Below are 19,722 nucleotides of genomic sequence, written 5' to 3' on the forward strand. Positions count from 1 at the left end.
AAATACAAGCCCGGCTGCTGCTGCGATATTGTATATTTAGTCTTAGGAAATTGCTGTGCAGCAGACTATTACAGTACACTGCCATGGATCACTGAGGACACAATTGCATTGGACACTTTGTCTTGTTCCATTGGTTATGTTTACAGCAGTTTACAAATTATCCTTCAGCGCTGAGCTCTTTAACAAAAAAGGTTTTACTTTCACAAGAGTTGAAAGTTTCCAGAAACATATAGTTATTTTCATAGCAGAGAGAAAAAAGACCATTTGCAGAGGGATATTGGGTGAGCACTTGGCTTAGTACGGAGGCGGCGATCGCACATTCCTGAGACCGTAATTACCTGGATCCGTCGCAGACATCAATGAGCCAAAAAACAAACAGTCGGTGAAGTGAAAGTCGCCAGCCTGGATCTGTCCCAGTTGTATCATGGCCTTCACAAAGCCATACATTATCAACCTGTTAGAGGCAGAGAAAAAACACGGGTAAACAATAGCAAAAGTAGCTACAGTCTGAACATAAACATCAAAATCTTACAATAAAGTTATATTTTACTGATTTTAGAATACAGTAGATAAAATCCATCAGACCACCTGTATTTAATGGGATGTACATGCAATACCCACCACCCCAACCACCTGTCACCTGTCACAACCTTTATTTTTCTAATGGAAACATAATACCAAGGCAAACATGGAAAGAATTGGAGCACTTTACATCAATTAGATCACTTGATATCTCTCCGTAAAGATTACACATCAGGATTTATAGTAACCGCTATTACTGAATGGAAGTTATATGGGGTTTTCACAAATTGCTGGTAAATTACCCTGTCATTTCAGAGCCAAAGGGGGGTTATTCATTTTGGGTTTTCCTAGTCTTTGTTTGGTGTAAAAAAGTTTCCAAAAAGCCCCATTGAGTCTCACAGGGCTCTCTCCGCCCTTCATTACAGTATTTTTTGGACTATAAGGCGCACCGGATTATAAGGCGCACCATCAATAAATGCCTGCTTAAATGTCTAGGTTCATATATAAGGCACACCGGATTATAAGGCGCACCTGATTATAAGGATGAATGACCAGCAGGTGGCAGACCTGTGCACTGTTCAAGGCAGCTGTTGTCTGTAAGTACGGTTCATATATAAGGCGCACTGGACTATAAGGCGCACCTTTGATTTCTGAGAAAATGAAAGGATTTTTTGTGCACCTTATAGTCCGAAATATACGGTAATTTGATGTAAACATAGAACTACTGTGCAAAGACGGATTCATGACTTGGGACTTTCATAGTTACTCCAGCCCAATGCGGGTGCATGTGCTGGGACTTTTCATGCATTGTGAGACTTTTTTGGGACTTTTTGAAAAAAAGCAATTCGCACAAATGAACATTTATTTAAGGGCAAAGCCACTTTAATGAGTCTGATGGTCAGCAGAGTTCCAAAAATAGACATAGAACTGTCCAAAGGAGCCTCTATGTGCAGTCTACCTGTGTATAGTGCAGAGGGAGCTAGATTCAGGATTTCTGGCGCCCATTCTGCATGAATCTGGCGCCATCTGCAATGCTCCAACAGAGGGCACTGGAATACCCCCTTCAGTGCAGAAATATGTGTCACATGAAGAATAGTGCAGCTGAGCCACAAAAGGGTCGTGTGCGACAGAAATGTGGTGCAAGCACTTCTTACGTACATGTGCAAGCAGTTTGCACTAGAAAGAATGTGCAAAGTCCAGCAGACAACTTGCGCACAAAGCTTAGTAAATGTGCCCCGATGTCCTATATGCAAGTAGCATGTCATAGACCAGGAGAAACTGAGTCAATGTAGCAGAAAACCCTGAACAGTGCCCTAATAGGATAGATAGATAGATAGATAGATAGATAGATAGATAGATAGATAGATAGAAGATTTAATTGATTAACATTAATTCAGTGTATCACAGTGTATTTCTATTAGTGTCAGAAATAAGTGTTATGAAACAGACATACAAGCAAATGGTTTTTATACTTCACCCCCACAAGGTTATGAACATAAAACTGGTTTCAAGAAAAAGTATCCGGAAGGCTTTTTACAGTAATTTATTCATTGCCTGAGCTGTAAATGATGTTCACTGTAAGAATTGATTATTGGGATTTAGGAATAATACTGCATATAGCCTATAATATCATTCAGTCACTTATTCCATGAAATTCACAACATTGATTTTGTAGGAACAGTCTGCACTTTGCATTTTAAATCATCTCATGTGTAATACGTCTAAGCAAGCGGGAAAGGGTGTAGAATCTAATCTTAAAGGGGGCATAAACATTTCATAACATTATATTATGCAGTACACCCCTTGAGAAGACCATCCAAATTTACATTAGTCGTTAATAAGAATGTGTACTGAAAGACAAGAATATACAGAATGCAGGTAAAAATAATATATAGAAAAAAAAATAAAATAAAGACAATTGGAAGCATTTCAATCCTTGGTATCACATTGCAAAATCAAACGGATCGTGGCCCAGAAATAATACAGAACTAGTAATGAGCAGACCCGTGGAAGTTGAAATTGTGGTGCTGAATACAAACCACAACACTAGTAACACCTGCGATCGGTGCTGCCACTGTTTGTAGGTGTTGACTGTTTAAATGGTGCCGGTAAAGTCAGCGCCGGGATTTAAATCAATTGATAAATTATGGTGCCACCATTTTGAGGAGGATTGGCCTCCCTATGGTGTCATTAGGTAGCTCCAATCCTCCCCAAAATTGTGATGTACAGTGGAATGAATCGGTTAACCAGGGCTGTGGGGTCGGTAAGCCAAACATCCGACTCCTAGACTCCAACTGCACAATCCTGTTGTTCTGGTCACTCTAGCAGAAAAACTGCTTTGTACTGCAGTATTACATCCTCTATGTTGTTCTGTGTGCATTGAGAGAGAAAGGGGAGGTCGATTTCTTCTTCACTACCTGGAACTCAGGGACAGTATACAATTAGAGATGGAAAACTGCAAATAAGCATGGGATACAATGAAAATAATGTCTGGACACATTGTATTCTTCATAATGAACAGACAAGCGACATTTCCGAAGTATACTGACGTTTTTCAGGGTCAATAGAATAAGAATTTTGTGTGAATCTTTAAACAGGGAGGAATTTATCACAATTAGGTGCATTGTGTGACATATATAGCCCTTCCCCCATAAACCTAATATACAAAGACAACACATCACAGCATGCTAAAGCAAATGCACTAATGTGGGCAGTTCCTACCCCAGCCCACTCCTTACCCACTTGGCATACTGGTAGCATAGAGGAATACATGTTGCAATTCCTGACTGTGGTCAGGAACTGTGAATTTTCATAGCTTGTAAGTGAGAAAACCATCTTATAACCATGATAAATCCCCCCCCCCCCATTGAATTTTGTCATTAGTCTACACTCCCCTACTTATTAGGAGAAAGGGCATTGCATCAAGAAAGGGTAAAAAATCATTAACATTAGATACAGATCATCTGCTAAAAACCACATTGTTTTATGTTTGCCTTCCATATGTTCTATACGGATACAGCCTGCCTATAACGCCATTAACTTCTCCACCACATTTCCCTTTCATTGAGACTGTGCCCATAATTCTGTTTTGATATGTAACCAGTCATTCTTATGTTGTTGTCTTACCAATTTGTAGAAGAGCGGATTGAAATAGGCCATTGATTTCCTATTAAGGTTAATTAGTAAAACAACTTTAAACAAAGAGGAGGCCTCGCACCACCCGGTTCAGTATGTGGTATACTCGCACGGCGCGCCATAAACATTTACAAGGGTATTTGAAGTTCAGAGTGGTGCATGAAGTCAACAGCACATTAGCCTAATAATCCATCCAAAAGATCCGTGCTGCTGAATTTCCTGTGCAATAAACCCTTAAGAGAGGAGGATTCTCGTGTAAGAGCGAAATCTGCTGATTAACTTCAGTCTCCACTCTACAAACACAAATCAGGAAAATTGCTGACAGCCCATTTCCTGCATTAGAACTTCCAAAAAGCTCATTAAATATTTTACTCATTCGGTATACTTTAAAAGTCTTTATTTATATGCTATTAATTAAGTGGAAAGGGAAATGTAGTTTAGTAAAAACAGTTCACTTTTAGTAGCATGCATATATTATTCTCCCCATGCAGAAGCTTTAACGCCTTTTATAATTATTTCCTCTTATCGGGAGAACTATTTTTTTCCCTACTACCTCAATTACGAGACATAAACCTGAAACTGTATAAATGCATGGAAATGCTAAAGTTTAATTAGCCCATTTAATGCTTATTTAACTCACCTTCACAGGCACACTTAAATATTGTAGGAATTGCATATCGGAGAGAGGCCTAGTTATCTGCCCAAACACATTGCACATTACTTACACATTTAGTAAAATGTCCTTAAAGGAAATCTACCATCAGGACTGTAAACCAAGCACACTGACATACACCTGTGCTCCCCACATGCAGGATCTGCTCTTCTTTTAGTTTCTTATACCCTTGTTTACAAAAAAAGGAGTTTTAAAATGATACAAAAATACTGTATATACTCGAGTATAAGCTGAGGTACCTAATTTTAACACAAAAAACTGGGAAAACATATTAAATTGAGTATAAGCCTTGGATGGGAAATATAGAATAATTCCTTTATTTATATAGCGCACACAGTATATGCAGCGCTGTACGGAGCTTGCCAAATCAGTCCCTGTCCCTAATGGGGCTCACAATCTAATCAACCTACCAGTATGTTTTGGAGACAACATACATACTCTTTGCATATGAAATATTTATATATAGCCTGCCCTCTAATATATAGCCAGCCCCCTGCCCCCTAGTATATACTCAGCAGTCCCCTTGTATATAGCCAGTGCCTGCCCCCTTGTATATAGCCAGTGCCTGCCTCCTTGTATATAGCCAGTGCCTGCCTCCTTGTATATAGCCAGTGCCTGCCCCCAGTATATAGCCCGTGCCTGTCCCCCAGTTTATAGCCAGTGCCTGCCCCCTTGTATATAGCTAGTGCCTGCCCCCTTGTATATAGATAGTGCCTGCCTCCTTGTATATAGCCAGTGCCTGCCCCCCAGTTTATAGCCAGTGCCTGCCCCCAGTTTATAGCCAGTGCCTGCCCCCCCAGTTTATGGCCAGTGCCTGCCCCCCCCCCAGTATAGAGCAAGTGCCTGCCTCAAGTATATAGCCAGTGCCTGACCCCTTATTATATAGCCAGCAGCCCCCTGCCCCCTAGTATATACCCAGCAGTCCCCTTGTATATAGCCAGTGCCTGCCCCCTTTGTATATAGCCAGTGCCTGCCTCCTTGTATATAGCCAGTGCTTGCCTCCTTGTATATAGCCAGTGCTTGCCTCCTTGTATATAGCCAGTGCCTGTCCCTTGTATATAGCCAGTGCCTGTCCACCAGTTTATAGCCAGTGCCTGCCCCCCTGTATGTAGCCAGTGCCTGCCCCCAGTATATAGCCAGTGCCTGTCCCCCAGTTTATAGCCAGTGCCTGCCTCCTTGTATATAGCCAGTGCCTGCCCCCAGTATATAGCCAATGCCTGCCCCCCAGTTTATAGCCAGTGCCTGCCCCCCCAGTTTATGGCCAGTGCCTGCCTCCCCCAGTATAGAGCAAGTGCCTGCCCCCAAGTATATAGCCAGTGCTTGACCCCTTAGTATATAGCCAGCAGCCCTCTGCCCAGCCTAAAAAAACAAAACACTCTGTACTCACCTTTTTTATGCACAGAGGTTTTTTTTTCAAGCCGAGTTAGGATTTTTTAGCACATTTTTGAAAAACTCAGCTTATACTCGTGAGGGGCTACGGGCTTCATAGCTGTTAATTGAGACTAGATATCCAAAGGCTTTGCATAATTTTTAAATCCTTTTTATATATATATTTGTCTTCACTAAAATTCTGCTAGTATACATTCTGACCTTATTTGGGGAGAGTTAGCCCTGTGTTGTACATTTGGGCATATTTTTAAAAGAGAAGGTATTCTTGTGTATTCTAATCAGACAGTTCTTCTAGAGGATGTAGTTGGACCTCCACCGATCTTGAGACTACCATTCAGTCAAACAGAAATGTTCTATAATACCTCCTAAATGTCCTCATTCATTTATTTGGTTTATCATCAAAACTTCTACAAAAATTGTACAGTTAATAGGATCATTTAGAGTGCGAGAGGAATTTGAAGCCATTGAAGCCATAATAGCCGCACTACCGATCAGCGGGAAGTTTATAATCATGTAGGAAGTTATTGTATAAATTGAAAAGTGAACGATCGTGACAGTCTGGTATTTACTCCCTCTGAGGCAATATCTATTCGAAGCAAACTGTTCCCAATCTCGTAGCTTGGTAATTGACTGCCCTGCTTTACTGCAATTTGTGTCACTGCTGGTGGCCTGTGTAACAGAGCTGAGACCTTGAAGCTACCGCCCCCGCACTAGTACAGTAGACCTAAATGTACCATCTTCCTGCTTGATATGCCCTTTACTCCTATCAATGAAATTCTCCTGTACCTGCAGACTCGGCTGGAAATCCATCATTCTGTTTCATATTTCCGAAACGTATTCATGAGCACAGAGAATCTCAGAGTAATCTCATATACTCCGTATATCCAGACAATAACCAGCCTCATTAGAAGGGCCTTCTTTCTATGTTACATGTAGTTAATACAAATTGATGTGACGTGAACTGGAAGAAATTATATCAGGACATGCAAAAATGTGATTTATTGTGATAAATTGAATTTCTGAATTATGAGGATTTCAGCTGAGCAACCCAGGCTTTAAAGAAGGGCATGCAGAACTTTTTCGACTGCATACATTTCCATTATAAATCCCCCACATCTTTTCTGCATTGTTACAGTTCTGCAGTGCTTTTCCATTCTGTACAAAATATTGAGATTAAAGTTATTTTTCTTGGGTGGAGGGAACTGGAGGCTCCTGATAAATCCGGTGAGTGCTGGGGGGGAGGACATCATACGTATGTGAACATAGCCATGATACATCTCCACACTTATGGGGTAAAGAAGGGGAGGAACAGACGCAGGTGCATGTTGCAGATTTCTATCATTGTACAATTAATATTCCAGCATGTTATAGCAGTTGTTAGCAGAAAAGATAAGCATGTAGTTTTGGGGAGACAGAGATCTTACTGTTAAATGCTCCTGAGGTCCATGTCTGTATGCTCCAAACTTCCTCCTGTGCTCCACACTGAAGATGGATCTAATATATCGATTAAGCAGTTTAGCAGGCAGGATAGGGGTTGATAAGAGGTGATAGCGACATATCCCTCTATACCACAAGATAAATAGCTTCCTATTTTAACCTAAACCATTCATCTACAAAAGAAATCTATCTTAACCCCTTAAGGGCGCAGGTTTTTTTTTCGTTAATTTTTCGCTCTCCACCTTCATAAATCCATATCTTTTTAATTTTTCAGTGTACACAGCTGTGTGAGGGCTTATTTTCTGTGTCACAAATTTTAGTTCTTAGTGACGTTATTTATTATTCCATGCCGTGTACTGGAAGCTGGAAAAAAATTCCAAATATGGTGAAATTGGCAAAAAAAAAAACGCATTTGCATCACATTCTTGTGGGCTCAGTTTTTACAAATCTCAATGTGCGCTCCAAATGATACATCTCCTTTATTCTTTGGTTTGGTATGATCATGGTAATACCAAATTTATATCGTTTTTATTGTGTTTTAATACATTTTCAAAAATTAAACGGATGTGTATGGAAATAAAAGGTTTTCGCCATATTCTGACGCTAATAACTTTTTCATACTATGGTGTATGGAGCTGTGTGAGGTGTCATTTTTTGCAAAATAAGCTGACGTTTTCATTGCTACCATTTTGAGGACTGTGCGGCCTTTTGATTACTTTTGATTACAATTTGCATGTGATGTAAAATGGTGTAAAAGTAGAGTTTCTGATGGATCTGTCATTTTGAGACACGGCAATACCTAACATGTTTGTGATTTTTACTGTTTATTATGTTTTATATCAGTTCTAGGGAAAGTGATTACAATTTTTAATTTTTTTTTTTATGTTTAGACTTTTTTTAAACTTTTTTTTTGCTATTTTTTAGAACCTCTAGGGTACTTTAATCCTAAATGTTCAGATCATTCTTACCGTATACTACAATACCTCTGTATTGCAGTATATGACATTTTTACACAGCATTTATTACAATAAGCCACTAGCTCATCGTAACAAAACTGCATATGCCATGCACTGCCCACGTGCCATCTTTTAAATGGCGCTGGCGGCTCTGCTACTACCGAAAGAGGGTATCAGCAGTGGGTATTTTCTGCAATATGCAGCAATCCCCACCTCTGTATGAAGACCAATATCCCACTTGATGGCTTGCATGTAAATTTATATATGGTATGAGCAGGTATGCTCTTAGCAAGATGAAAAAGTCATAGGAAGTACATAAAATTGTGCAAAAGTTCCAGAAGGTGAAGGAGGCCTACAGATATGACTGATGACTAAAATCCTATAATTACTCAGGCAAATGAGCCAGAAATAGTGTCAAATGTGCGGTGTCCAAAAACTGCTAGCAGAGAATATGTTATCGTCCCAGCAATCTGCTGCTTGAATCCTACGCCTTATATCAAGGACTAGCAGACAGAGAGAAGACTACAAATCTGCTTGTGGTAACAATACATCCGCAATAATTAGGATTATAAAAGCAAAATACAAATATAAATGTTGTGAGTAAATCACACTGTAAAGTATCAATAACTCATTATAATACATAATAGCATTAGACCATTGAAACTATTCTTTATACCATGCACAGTATGGGAAGGAGTTAAAAAGTCTGGAATAAATAACGTGGGGGCAGTAAATTACAAATGCATTGTTTTATGCTCAGTATATATAGAAGGCAGTCAACAGTAAAGAGGGTGTAAGAAGGAAAGCATAAAATCACTGCTTCTTACTAAATTACATTTTAGTAGTATCTTACCAATTCCGTGGTTTACCCATCCATGGTTACTGAGGTATTTCAAGTTAAAGGGATTGGACACTTTGGGGCTGATTTACTAAGGGTCCACGGACCGCATTTTTGTCGGGTTCCGTGTTGTGCCGCATTTAACAGGGGTTTTTGGCGCACACAATTGGATCTTGCGCCAACACAAATCGTGGGGCGAGCCGTCAGACGATCTGATGGACAACGTGCAGGATTTAACATTGCAAATTGTGTTGCAAGACATGCACTCACATACACCGGGAAGAAGAAGGTGAACTCTGGCGGACGTCAGCGGGGAAGCGACGCATGCAGGATCTCGGGCACATGATGTTGGTTAATCGCACCGGACTTCATCTTCATTGGACCGTCCTGATTGGGGATTGCGACAGGACCGGATAAGTAATTGAGCCCCTTTATCTCATATTTTTTGGAATATGTGTAAGTGCGGGGGGCAGGATTATAGGTAATTTAACATTATACATCTATTAATAGTTCTATATTGCTTTCTTCATATGTAAAGTGGCTGCTGATGGAGGCTCATGTGATCTCTATCTGTCCATTAACAGTTGTCCTGCCAGGACCTTAATCTTATATTCATGAATACTATCATAAGGTCCTGCCAGGGCTACCACTCATGTTAGATTACCAGTTGTCTTGCATAGTGCCCCTTTCACTGCCAAATCTCTAACAAACAACTATGACAGTGATGGCCAACCTATGACACGCGTGTCAGCACTGACACACGTAGCCATTTTCAGTGACACACGGCTGCTGGAGAAAAATTGCTGTAGTGACGTTTCCTGGGGCCGGTCAGGCCGTCGGTCGGTGATGTGGTCTGCAGCGAGCGGCTGCATCTCAGTCAGAGAGATCGCAGCTGCTGCTCCTGACCTCCAGTCCTGCTTTGCGGAGGCCGCGCAATGACTCCAGAGTGGAGCAGTCCCAGCTTGCAAAGACGAAACCTATGCTGTGCCTCCGTGGGAACATCTACACAGGAGCTGAAGCGGCCTGAAGAGGAGCAACGGAGGTCCGTGGTGTCGTTGGAGCCTGTGCCAGTTAGGCAAGTTAATTTATTGAGTTGAGCTCTGCCGGGCTGGGCTGTGATGTACACTGCTTTGGGGGGCACTTCTCAGGACACAAATGTCCTTAAAACTAGCTGTTGCTGGACTGCCACAGGTTCGCCATCACTGGAAGAATTCCCCCTCCCCCTCACTTATCTTAGTTCATGGCACCCCACACAAGTTAAATAACAGCAAGACCAACAAAAGAAACCAACTGACCAATTAAGCAGGTAAGTTAAATAACTAAACATATTTGTTATTTAAACTCTAAATATCGCAAAATAAGGTTTTTTTTTTTTCTAAAGGTGACACACCACCCGAGTTATGGGTGTTTTTTTGGCGAATTTTGACACACCAAGTTCAAAAGGTTGCCCATCACTGAACTATGAACTGACATACAGCGGGCAGCGGTGCTGTGGGAACATGATTTAAGACTTTTTCTATTTCACTTGTGACACCCCAGATATTCCAAGTGAATACAATGTAACATCTTGTTTTTGAATGAGGGATACATCAAAATCACACTTCCAAAATATGTTAAACTTTAAAGCTTTTGCAAATTGTCCTTTCTTAGTACAAGGCTATCATACGATTATAGCTCTGAATATGGTAAATCAAAAGCAACTGCCTCATTATATCACTCAAAAATAAAAAAGTTAAGAAAAAAAATTCTAAAAGTGCCAAAATCCTATTTGACATCACATGACCACTGCACCCTAGTGGAAAAAAGGGACAAACTTTCTATGCTTATTTAGCCCCAATTCACTACTATTGCATGCAGAGGTCATATGATGCCACACAACTCAAATGAACCTGAGGGAAGTTGGCCCCCCACCTTGTTCAAATCAAACAAAATAGGTGTCAAACGTTTGTGCTACATTTTGCTGTTTTGTGCAGCAGAAATTTTTTTTTTTTTTCCACTATTGTTTTTAAGATATTAATAAAAGTTTCCAGAGGTCATCAGAAGTGCTGCTAAAATTTTTGTTTGTCTGCTTTTGCTTGAATATATTAACAAAATTATAAAGGTCAAAAGGTCAACCAGCCCCCTGCTCCCTCACATTAACCAAATCAAACAAAACAGGTGTCAAATGTTTGTGCTATGTATGTGCTGGTTTCTGCAGCAAATAATTTTGTTTGTGTTGCTATCATTTTTAATTTATCAGGTCAGCAGAGTTCATTCCGTCCAAAGTGTGTTTGCCAGCTCCCCCTGGTGCTAGTGTGTTTCTTAGCTCCCCCTAGAGAAGTGTCACTAGGGTTGTTTTTTTACCAGTTCATCCTGAACACCTAAACCCATGTAAACACCTAAACATACCTTAAAAATGATAGCAGCACAAATGAAAATTTTTGCTGCACAAACCAGCACAAATGTAGCACTAATGTTAGACACCAGTTTTGTTTATGGGGGGTTTGAGCAGCACAAACCCAGCACAATTGTTTGGCACTAGTTTTGTTTGATTTGGGAAAAGTGTGTGTGTGTGTGTGGGGGGGGGGGGGTTGACCTCTGATGACTTCTGGAAACTTTTGTTAATATCTTAAAAATGCTAGCAGCACAAATGAAAATTTCTGCTGCACAAACCAGAACAATTGTTGCAAAAACTGAAACTAATTTTGTTAGATTTCAACAAGGTGGGGGGCCAACTTATTAAATTATACTTCATCACTTCCGTTCAAGTAAATATTTGGGCTACCAGGAGCAATATGGTCGACACTTAATAGGTAATTTATTTTTATCTCAACGTTACTTTCTAACTTTTTCTAACTGTTACTTTCCTTTAATCATACATTATGTACATTTCTTCATTGACAATCCCCAAGGCACTGGTAGGAACCAACAACTGCATACTACATATGGCCTACCACACTCCGCACAGACTGTGTCTGCTGGTAGATTCAATTACTAGGCAATTCTGTCTAGACTGCGTCTCCCTTTAGTACCAGCTAATCTCAGGAGGGTTAAGGAAAATAAACGCACTGATGCTAAAATGCAGCGCTTGGTCTATAATGAAACTCATATGGGAATAGCAAAGCTAAGCTAAACCTGGCATCTGTCAAGAAACCTGTTCCTGCTTCTCCTTCTCCGGAGCGAATGGAGATTACTGATCACTAAGAACTTTTTGAATTTTTCCTGACATTAAAACTTATTTGGGAACTTTTCTTCTACTTTGGAAGTGGAAAAAAGTAATTTTTCCACTGTGGAATAACATCTGAGGTGAGATGACTCAGTATTTTGATACTTGGGATGAATATTAATTTGTCTCTTTCCCACCCCCATATTATTTCTGCGTGAGCCTCATCATTGCTTGATTTTCTGATGTAAGGCATAACAATACTCCTACTGTTTGATGGGTGATGTTGGTGCAGGAGATTGCTATACGCAGAGACCATGGGAGCTGGAGGCATCCAGGCATAAGATGAATCTTAATTAAATATAACACCTACGACTGTGAGTCAATGATAAAGCGCTGTGTGGTATCACAGTGGAAAAACTGAGGGGATAGTGGTACTTGTGCCCAGTAATAAACAAATTACAGAAGCTTAAAATCTGGAATCATCATTTGGAAATACAAAACTGCAACTTATTAACCTACAACAAAGTATCAACAAAAAAATGTGGTGCAGAAGCTTCAGAGCACTGCATAAATCTTATGAGAAGCACCATTCAAGGCGCATCACTTTTACAAAACCAAACAAGGGGCTGGACCAAGGTACCATAAGGAAGGAGATAGGTTGCTTAACGCTGGGTTCACATCTCATTAAATACTATACACTGTAAAGTACAGAGAAAGATCAAATTACAGATGTATTTGTAGACGCTAGAGAATTGAGCAGAGAAATGACTAGTGAAGATTGGTATACCGTATATATTCGAGTATAACAAGTGTTTTTCAGCACAAAAAAATGTGTTCTCACCTTCCGACACTCCCCCAGCAGGTCCGCTCAATGAAATTCTACTATGTGCGCTGGTATAGGCTCACACTATGATGTCAGCGAGCGGCTGACGTCATGGTGCCTGCGACAGAATGCATGGGGACACGGAGCCGATGCCAGAGCATGGAAGCTGAGGACACTGTTTGTTTTTTTCCTACAGGTATTACATTGGGGACAGGGGCTGCAGGCTTTGTACTAGGAGGCTGGCAAGCTATATACAACAGGGGGGGGGTGGGCGTCTATATACTACAGAGGCAGGTAAGCTATATACTACAAGGAGCTGGCAGGCTATATACTACAGGGGGCTTGCAGGCTATATACTACAGGGGCTGGCAGGCTATATACTACAGGGAGCTGGCAGGTTATATACTACAGGGAGCTGGCAGGCTATATACTACAGGGAGCTGGCAGGCTATATACTACAGGTGGCTGGCAGGCTATATACTACAAGGGGCTGGCAGGCTATATACTACAGGGGGCTGGCAGGCTGTATACTGGGGAGGCTGTGACCAATGCATTTCCCACCCTCAGCTTATACTCGAGTCAATAGGTTTTTCCAATTTTTGTGTTAGAATTAGGGGTCTTGGCTTATACTCGGGTTGGCTTATACTGGATTATATACGGTAGGTAAGTTAAGCAAAATTACAGCCCAAAAGACTTGGGGGCATCAAAGACATGAGGATGAACAACAGCGGGTGCAGAGGAAAGTGATCAAGCTTATTAAATGTAGAAGCGTTGTGGAGTCTTCATATAGGGAAGCTGCACAAGCACAGGAAGACTCTACAAGTCCAATTAGGAGAAAGCTTTCGGTCAAGGTGACTACATGTCAAGAAAGGAGCGGGGAAGGACTGAAGAGGAATATTCAGCAGAATGACATCATAACTTGGAGGTGCTCACCATAACTTGGAGGGAGATGCTCACATGTCTTGGGGTCTCACTGATTGACAGGTCTTACTGCTACCACCATGTTGCCAGAATGGTACTTATGCCAATATTCAACTACAGACATATAGAGCTCTGTTTGCTTATTATCATGGGTAGGAAATACTAACCAATGCCTTGCTGGAACATAGAGAGAAAGAGACAGACATTGGTTGTGTGTGACATAGCTCTGCTACATCATTAACCACTCACTAGGTGCCGGGCTGAGAAAGACCTGGATTTATGTGAACTCAACCTCATGCAGCCCTAAGGATTACTCTTCAGAGAGTCACATGTCTCTCTCATTCATGAGGAGGCTGGGTTAGTGGTGTCAGCGTCAGTGAGGAGGCTGGGGTAGCTTGACTGTATTCTGCAGCTCCTGCCTTCATAACTGGAACATCAATAAAGTCTGTTTTTAAAAGAATATTGGCTCTAATACCATGTATAGTCCGTGAAACTGTGGGAGGTGTCACTGGTGACAGGTTCTCTTAAAAAATCCGATGACAGGTTCCCATTAAAGAAAGGTGTATTAGAATACAAACGCAGGTTATGAAACATGGCATACTTCAGTTTGAAAATATAGACAAACTTTAATTGACAGTGCAAATTTCTAGCATATTCCCTGTTGAGAACTAATGCATTTATATTTTAGCTTATTTACTATGATGCTAGGTTCAGCATGCATGTTTCCACTTAAAGTAAATTAACAAGGGGAATCTACTTTCTGAGATATCCCCCATGGTAGATTCCCCACCTCCCAGGCAACTGCATGCTGTTTTTCACTAATTAAGGGATGCAGCTGCTGCAGAAATAAAGTTTAATGCTTCAATATGCAAATTAATACTGGGGGCATAGAGTATCCTGAGACAGCTCCGGGTGAAGGCTACTCTTTGCCCCAATAGCCACTACTTACCCAACTCTACCCCCTCCAGCCCATCTCCAGCATTATTTGGGCAGACGATTGGGAGCTACTGCACATGCGCAGAGTTTAAATGATGCTGGAGACGGTCCAGAGCTGGTACAGGTGTTTCAGTAGTGGCTACTTGGGGCGTGGAATAGCCTTCCACCACCCCTCCCGGAGCCTTTTTAAGGCTTCTCCACGCCCCCAGTAAACTTAGAAATCAATTTGCATATTGAAACATTAAACATTATTTCTGCAGCAGCTGCATCCTGTTTTTCACTAATTCAGGGATGCAGCTGCTGCAGAAATAATGTTTAATGTTTCAATATGCAAATTGATTTCTAAGTTTGCTGCCCGGACAGGGAATCTACCATGGGGAATCTCAGAAAGTATATTCCTCATGGTAGACTTCCTTACATTTTTTGTGTCTATTGGAGAGTAGCCTTCACCCGGAGCTGTCTCAGGATACTCCATGCCCCCAGTATTAATTTGCATACTGAAGCATTAATCTTTATTTCTGCAGCAGCTGCATCCCTGAATTAGTGAAAAACAGCATGCAGTTGCCTGGGAGGTGGGGAATCTACCATGGGGGATATTTTAGAAAGTAGATTCCTCATGGTAGACTTGGTCCAACCTCTTTACTTGAATATAATATGAAGAAAGAGAGAAATGGCCTACGCTCTTCCGGTCTCTTTTATATTGTTAAATGAAATCTAACATCAAAATCAAGCATGGATAAACCAGGTGCAATTACTTATAGATCCACTGTGAGTTTGGTAAGATTTGTTATCCATGGCCTCCTAACATCTAAAATCAACTTTTACAATTATGAAGGGTTCCTGATAGTGTTACCAGAGCCCGTCCATGCTGTAGCTTCACAGGCTGTGAAGATGTGAAACTTCTTTTGCAGCAGTAATATTACATCAGGAAGAGGCAGGGGTAAAGTGTTGTGGGAGCAGAGGGGGGGGTGGGGGGTTGTTGGGGGGAAGAGATGTTGTGATAAATCAATTAACAGCCCGTGGAGCTACATGGACTCAGGTAACACCCAGACTGACCCTTCAGGCTCATTCCCATAATTTGAAATGTTGATTTTAGAAGGAAGAAGGCCATGGGTTATAAATATAAGAATTGATTTTAATGGTAGAAACTTTTTATTTCATGTAATAAAATGAAGTTTTACTTTAAATGGACTCTCAGATGAGGCTTCAAAGAAACGTGAAGTAACTTTTGCAATTGAACCCGCATTTCTGTCGGGTTTCCCGAATTTTTCAGTTTTGCGCCGCATTTAACTGGGGTTTTTGGTGCACAAGATCAGATTTTGGTGCATTGGCGCCAGCTTTCACATGACACAAATTGGGGGGCGGGCCGTCTGACGATCTGACGGATTTGGACAACATGCAGGATTTAACATCTCAAATTGTGTCGCAAGACATGCACTCACATACACCAAAATGAAGAAGGTGAACTCCGGCGGACCTCAACGGGGAAGCGACACATGCAGGATTTTGGGGCGCACGATCTTGGTGAATCGCACTAGACTTAATCTTCGTCAGACCGTCCGGATCGGGGATCGCTACAGGACCGGTAAGTAAATGTGCCCCATAGTTTCTATAACCATTACTAATACTTTACTGGTTGCCTACTATTTAATCTTTTCACGTGGACCGTCCATACTTGATCAAAGTTTCTCTCTGCATCAATCAAGAACAAGAACTTGGCTTCCATATCCATAACTGTAGCTTTATTCCAGTCCAAGACTGACAGAGATCGCAGAGTGCACTGCGCTAAGGTGATTTTCCTTACATTAGAATTGGTTGTGTTATGACTATATTGAGATGAATGTAAAAAGCAATGGAGGAATTCGTAATACTTCAACTGCTATTACTCTAACAAGCGATATTCATTTACACTCAGATGTAAGTCGGGCTGCAAAGATTTTTATTGAAAATAAATGGAAGATAAATTATGAATATGTCAAAGAATTGCTACATTTGACATAAACATATACAATTCCCATAAGGGAGAAGAAAAACTGTAAATTAAGCTCAGAAAGTTCCTGTAGTACATGCTTGAGATGATAAAAATGTTCACCGATGAAGTGAAAAATGGAAATATGCAAAGTTAATATAGTCAGACAAACTATACCTAGCACATCAATCACGTTCCCGCTACGCTGATGGCAGTTATTCTAAATCGGTCGGTCCGCGGTCGTATAAGAAAATAATCTATCAGCTGAGTGGGGACGTGTGATGTTGTCAGACAGGCTGAGAATATAATATGTGGCATTTGTAGAAACAACTTCTAACAAAAGTTTCAGACGAAGTCCCGAAGCTTCCTGCGGGCAGTGTGATGTTATAACGAGAGACATGGCATGGGGCTTTGATCTTAGGAAGAAATCATTTTCATTTCAGGGAAGATACTTTGGATATGTTTCTCCACACAGGAAATGTCAAGATGAAACAAGTAGTTATCACAGTCTTACAATATCCAGCTGTTACTATGCAAAGTGGATCCAGATATATACTGTGCCTAATGTAAAGATCCAAATGTGTGTATTGTGCTGGATGTAGTGGTCACTGTAAGCCTCAAAATGAAAATAGGTGTATATAGAGGACAGAAAGAGCCCACTGGTAGACATGAAGATATATCACCCTCTGGTATTTGGTCATATCACACGTCAAACAAAAGGCCTGCACCGGGTCAGCACTTAATTTTATGTGGCCCCAAAGGTCTATAGAATTTTTATTTTTTTTAAAAAAATCAGATTTAACATGCAAATTGGATTTTCTAGCTAGGCCCTGCAACACATCTAGCAGATGCGTCATCCATATACATCAGCTATGCTCCGTTATGCTCCTAGAAGGTACCATAGGCCCTCAAAGTATCAAAGGTATCAAAGGCCCTTTGAAGGAAACCTTTTAGTGAACCTGTCAGCAGTGATCCCTGCAAAAACCTCACACAGTACCTTTTAGATATCTTTATTAGAGATGAGCGAGTATACTCGTCTGAGTATACTGCTCGGTCGAGTATTAGCATACTCGGACCAGCTCGTTACTCGGACGTGTATCTCGCCGGCTCGAGTTCGAGCATTAAATTAATAAAAGACAGTGAAGAACAGTGTTTACACTGTTCTTCAACACATTACACATATTTACAGATGTTTTCCTTGTAAGAACACATTGAAATAACACTATTCTTCACTTTGCAGGTGTTTGCGTGTGTCTTCAGATAAGTTAGTAGATGTGCACAAACACCTGGAATGTGAAGAATAGAGTTCTTTCAATGTGTTCTGCGCTTAAATGCTCCAGTGTTCACTGTTTTCACTATTTTTATTCTATTCTTAACTTTGCAGATGTGCGAGCGTGTCTCCGAACTTATTGGAAGACACGCGCGCACATCTGCAAAGTGAAGAATAAAATAAAAACAGTGAAAACAGGAGCATTTAAGTGCAGAACACATTGAAATAACACTATTCTTCACATTGCTGATGTTTGTGCACATCTCCTAACTTAGTGGGAGACACGCGCAAACACCTGCAAAGTGAAGAATAGTGTTTTTTCAATGTATTCTTGCAAGTAAAACATCTGGAAACATGTGTAATGTGTTCTGTAACACTGTTCTTTTAATATGTTCTGTCAGTGAAATAATGCTCGGGTCTCCCATTGACTTTAATGGGGCCCGTTATTCGGTACGAGCACTCAAGCATCGGGAAAAGTTCATTCCGAATAACGAGCACCCGAGCATTTTAGTGCTCGCTCATCTATAGTCTTTATACATGTTCCACTGATGCCTCTATTCATGAGATTAGACCCACCATTCTTCTAAAAAGACTTTTATTGATGTCCTCTGTTCCATAGTCTGTATAGCCCACCTACTCCCTGATGCAGACACTGCTAACCCAGCTCCGCTCCTGAATGTGAGACATGTGACTCTCTTAAGACATTTCCTGAGGGTAGCATGAGGTTGATTTCCCTTCATAAAGCCAGGTCTCCTTCACTTTTCTAAAGGTAGTGGTTAATGATGTAGCAGTGCTGAATCACATATACCCACTGTCTGTCTGTCTCTCAGTGTTTCAGAAATTGATTGTGTACAAATTCCTATTAACCTCTCCTATAGCCCCTGCAGGGGAAAATAAAGGATGCTGTGTATGCCTGTATTTGAACATTGGAAGACAGTCCCGAAGTACTAGATCCATATGGCAGCATGTTTGCAGCAGTAAGACCTGTCAATCAGGAATAAGGAAGCATGGCAGTGGAAGTAAAATTTAATATGCAGGATGACTCCATTCATGGGACTGCATATTAAGCTGCATTTTACAAATTATTTTTTTTTTTAACATTGCAGCCATGGAAAGGAACCACTTAGGGACAAGGGCAATGCTTTTTAATCATAGTTTTTTAAGTATTTATTTTGGGTAAGTTAATTTCACTTCAAGTATACATGATGGGGAGTACAGGCGGTCCCCTACTTAAGGACACCCAACTTACAGATGACCCCTAGTTACAGACGGACCCCTCTGCCCACTGTGACCTCTGGTTAGGGTCTCTGGATGCTTTACTGTAGTCCCAGGCTGCAATGATCAGCTGTAAGGTGTCTTAATTTTGAAACTCCAATAGTAACTATGTCAAAAAAAATTTTGTCTGGAACTACAATTATAAAATATACAGTTTTGACTTGCATACAAATTCAACTTAAGAATAACCCTATGGACCCTATCTTGTATGTAAGCTGGGGACTGCCTGTAGTTACAAAACTCAACATCCACTTCCTTCAGTATGTGCGCTCCTTTCACAACAGTGCAGATCCTATCTTCTTGCCTTAGCCCAACCAAGAACAGTCTACACAGTATTCAACAGAGTCGACTGGTTTAGGAAGAATCACCCTTGGAACATAAGAAACATAAAGCAGATGCAAAGATAAATAAAATTTGAGTTGTGCCATTAAAG

General features: G+C 40.9%; 1 protein-coding gene across 2 annotated transcripts in view; it reads right to left on the minus strand.

Annotated features, from left to right (window-relative positions):
* The window catches only part of SLC9A9 (solute carrier family 9 member A9), a 448,763-nt gene that overhangs the window by 357,053 nt on the left and 71,988 nt on the right, over positions 1 to 19,722 (minus strand). For both annotated transcript variants that reach the window (XM_072143078.1, XM_072143077.1), the window contains exon 5: positions 339 to 454. In XM_072143078.1, the coding sequence (XP_071999179.1) occupies positions 339 to 454 (116 nt within the window). The remainder of the gene's footprint in view (positions 1 to 338; positions 455 to 19,722) is intronic.

This window comes from Engystomops pustulosus, chromosome 3, assembly GCF_040894005.1.
Source record: "Engystomops pustulosus chromosome 3, aEngPut4.maternal, whole genome shotgun sequence".
In the NCBI taxonomy this organism is placed as follows: domain Eukaryota; kingdom Metazoa; phylum Chordata; class Amphibia; order Anura; family Leptodactylidae; genus Engystomops; species Engystomops pustulosus.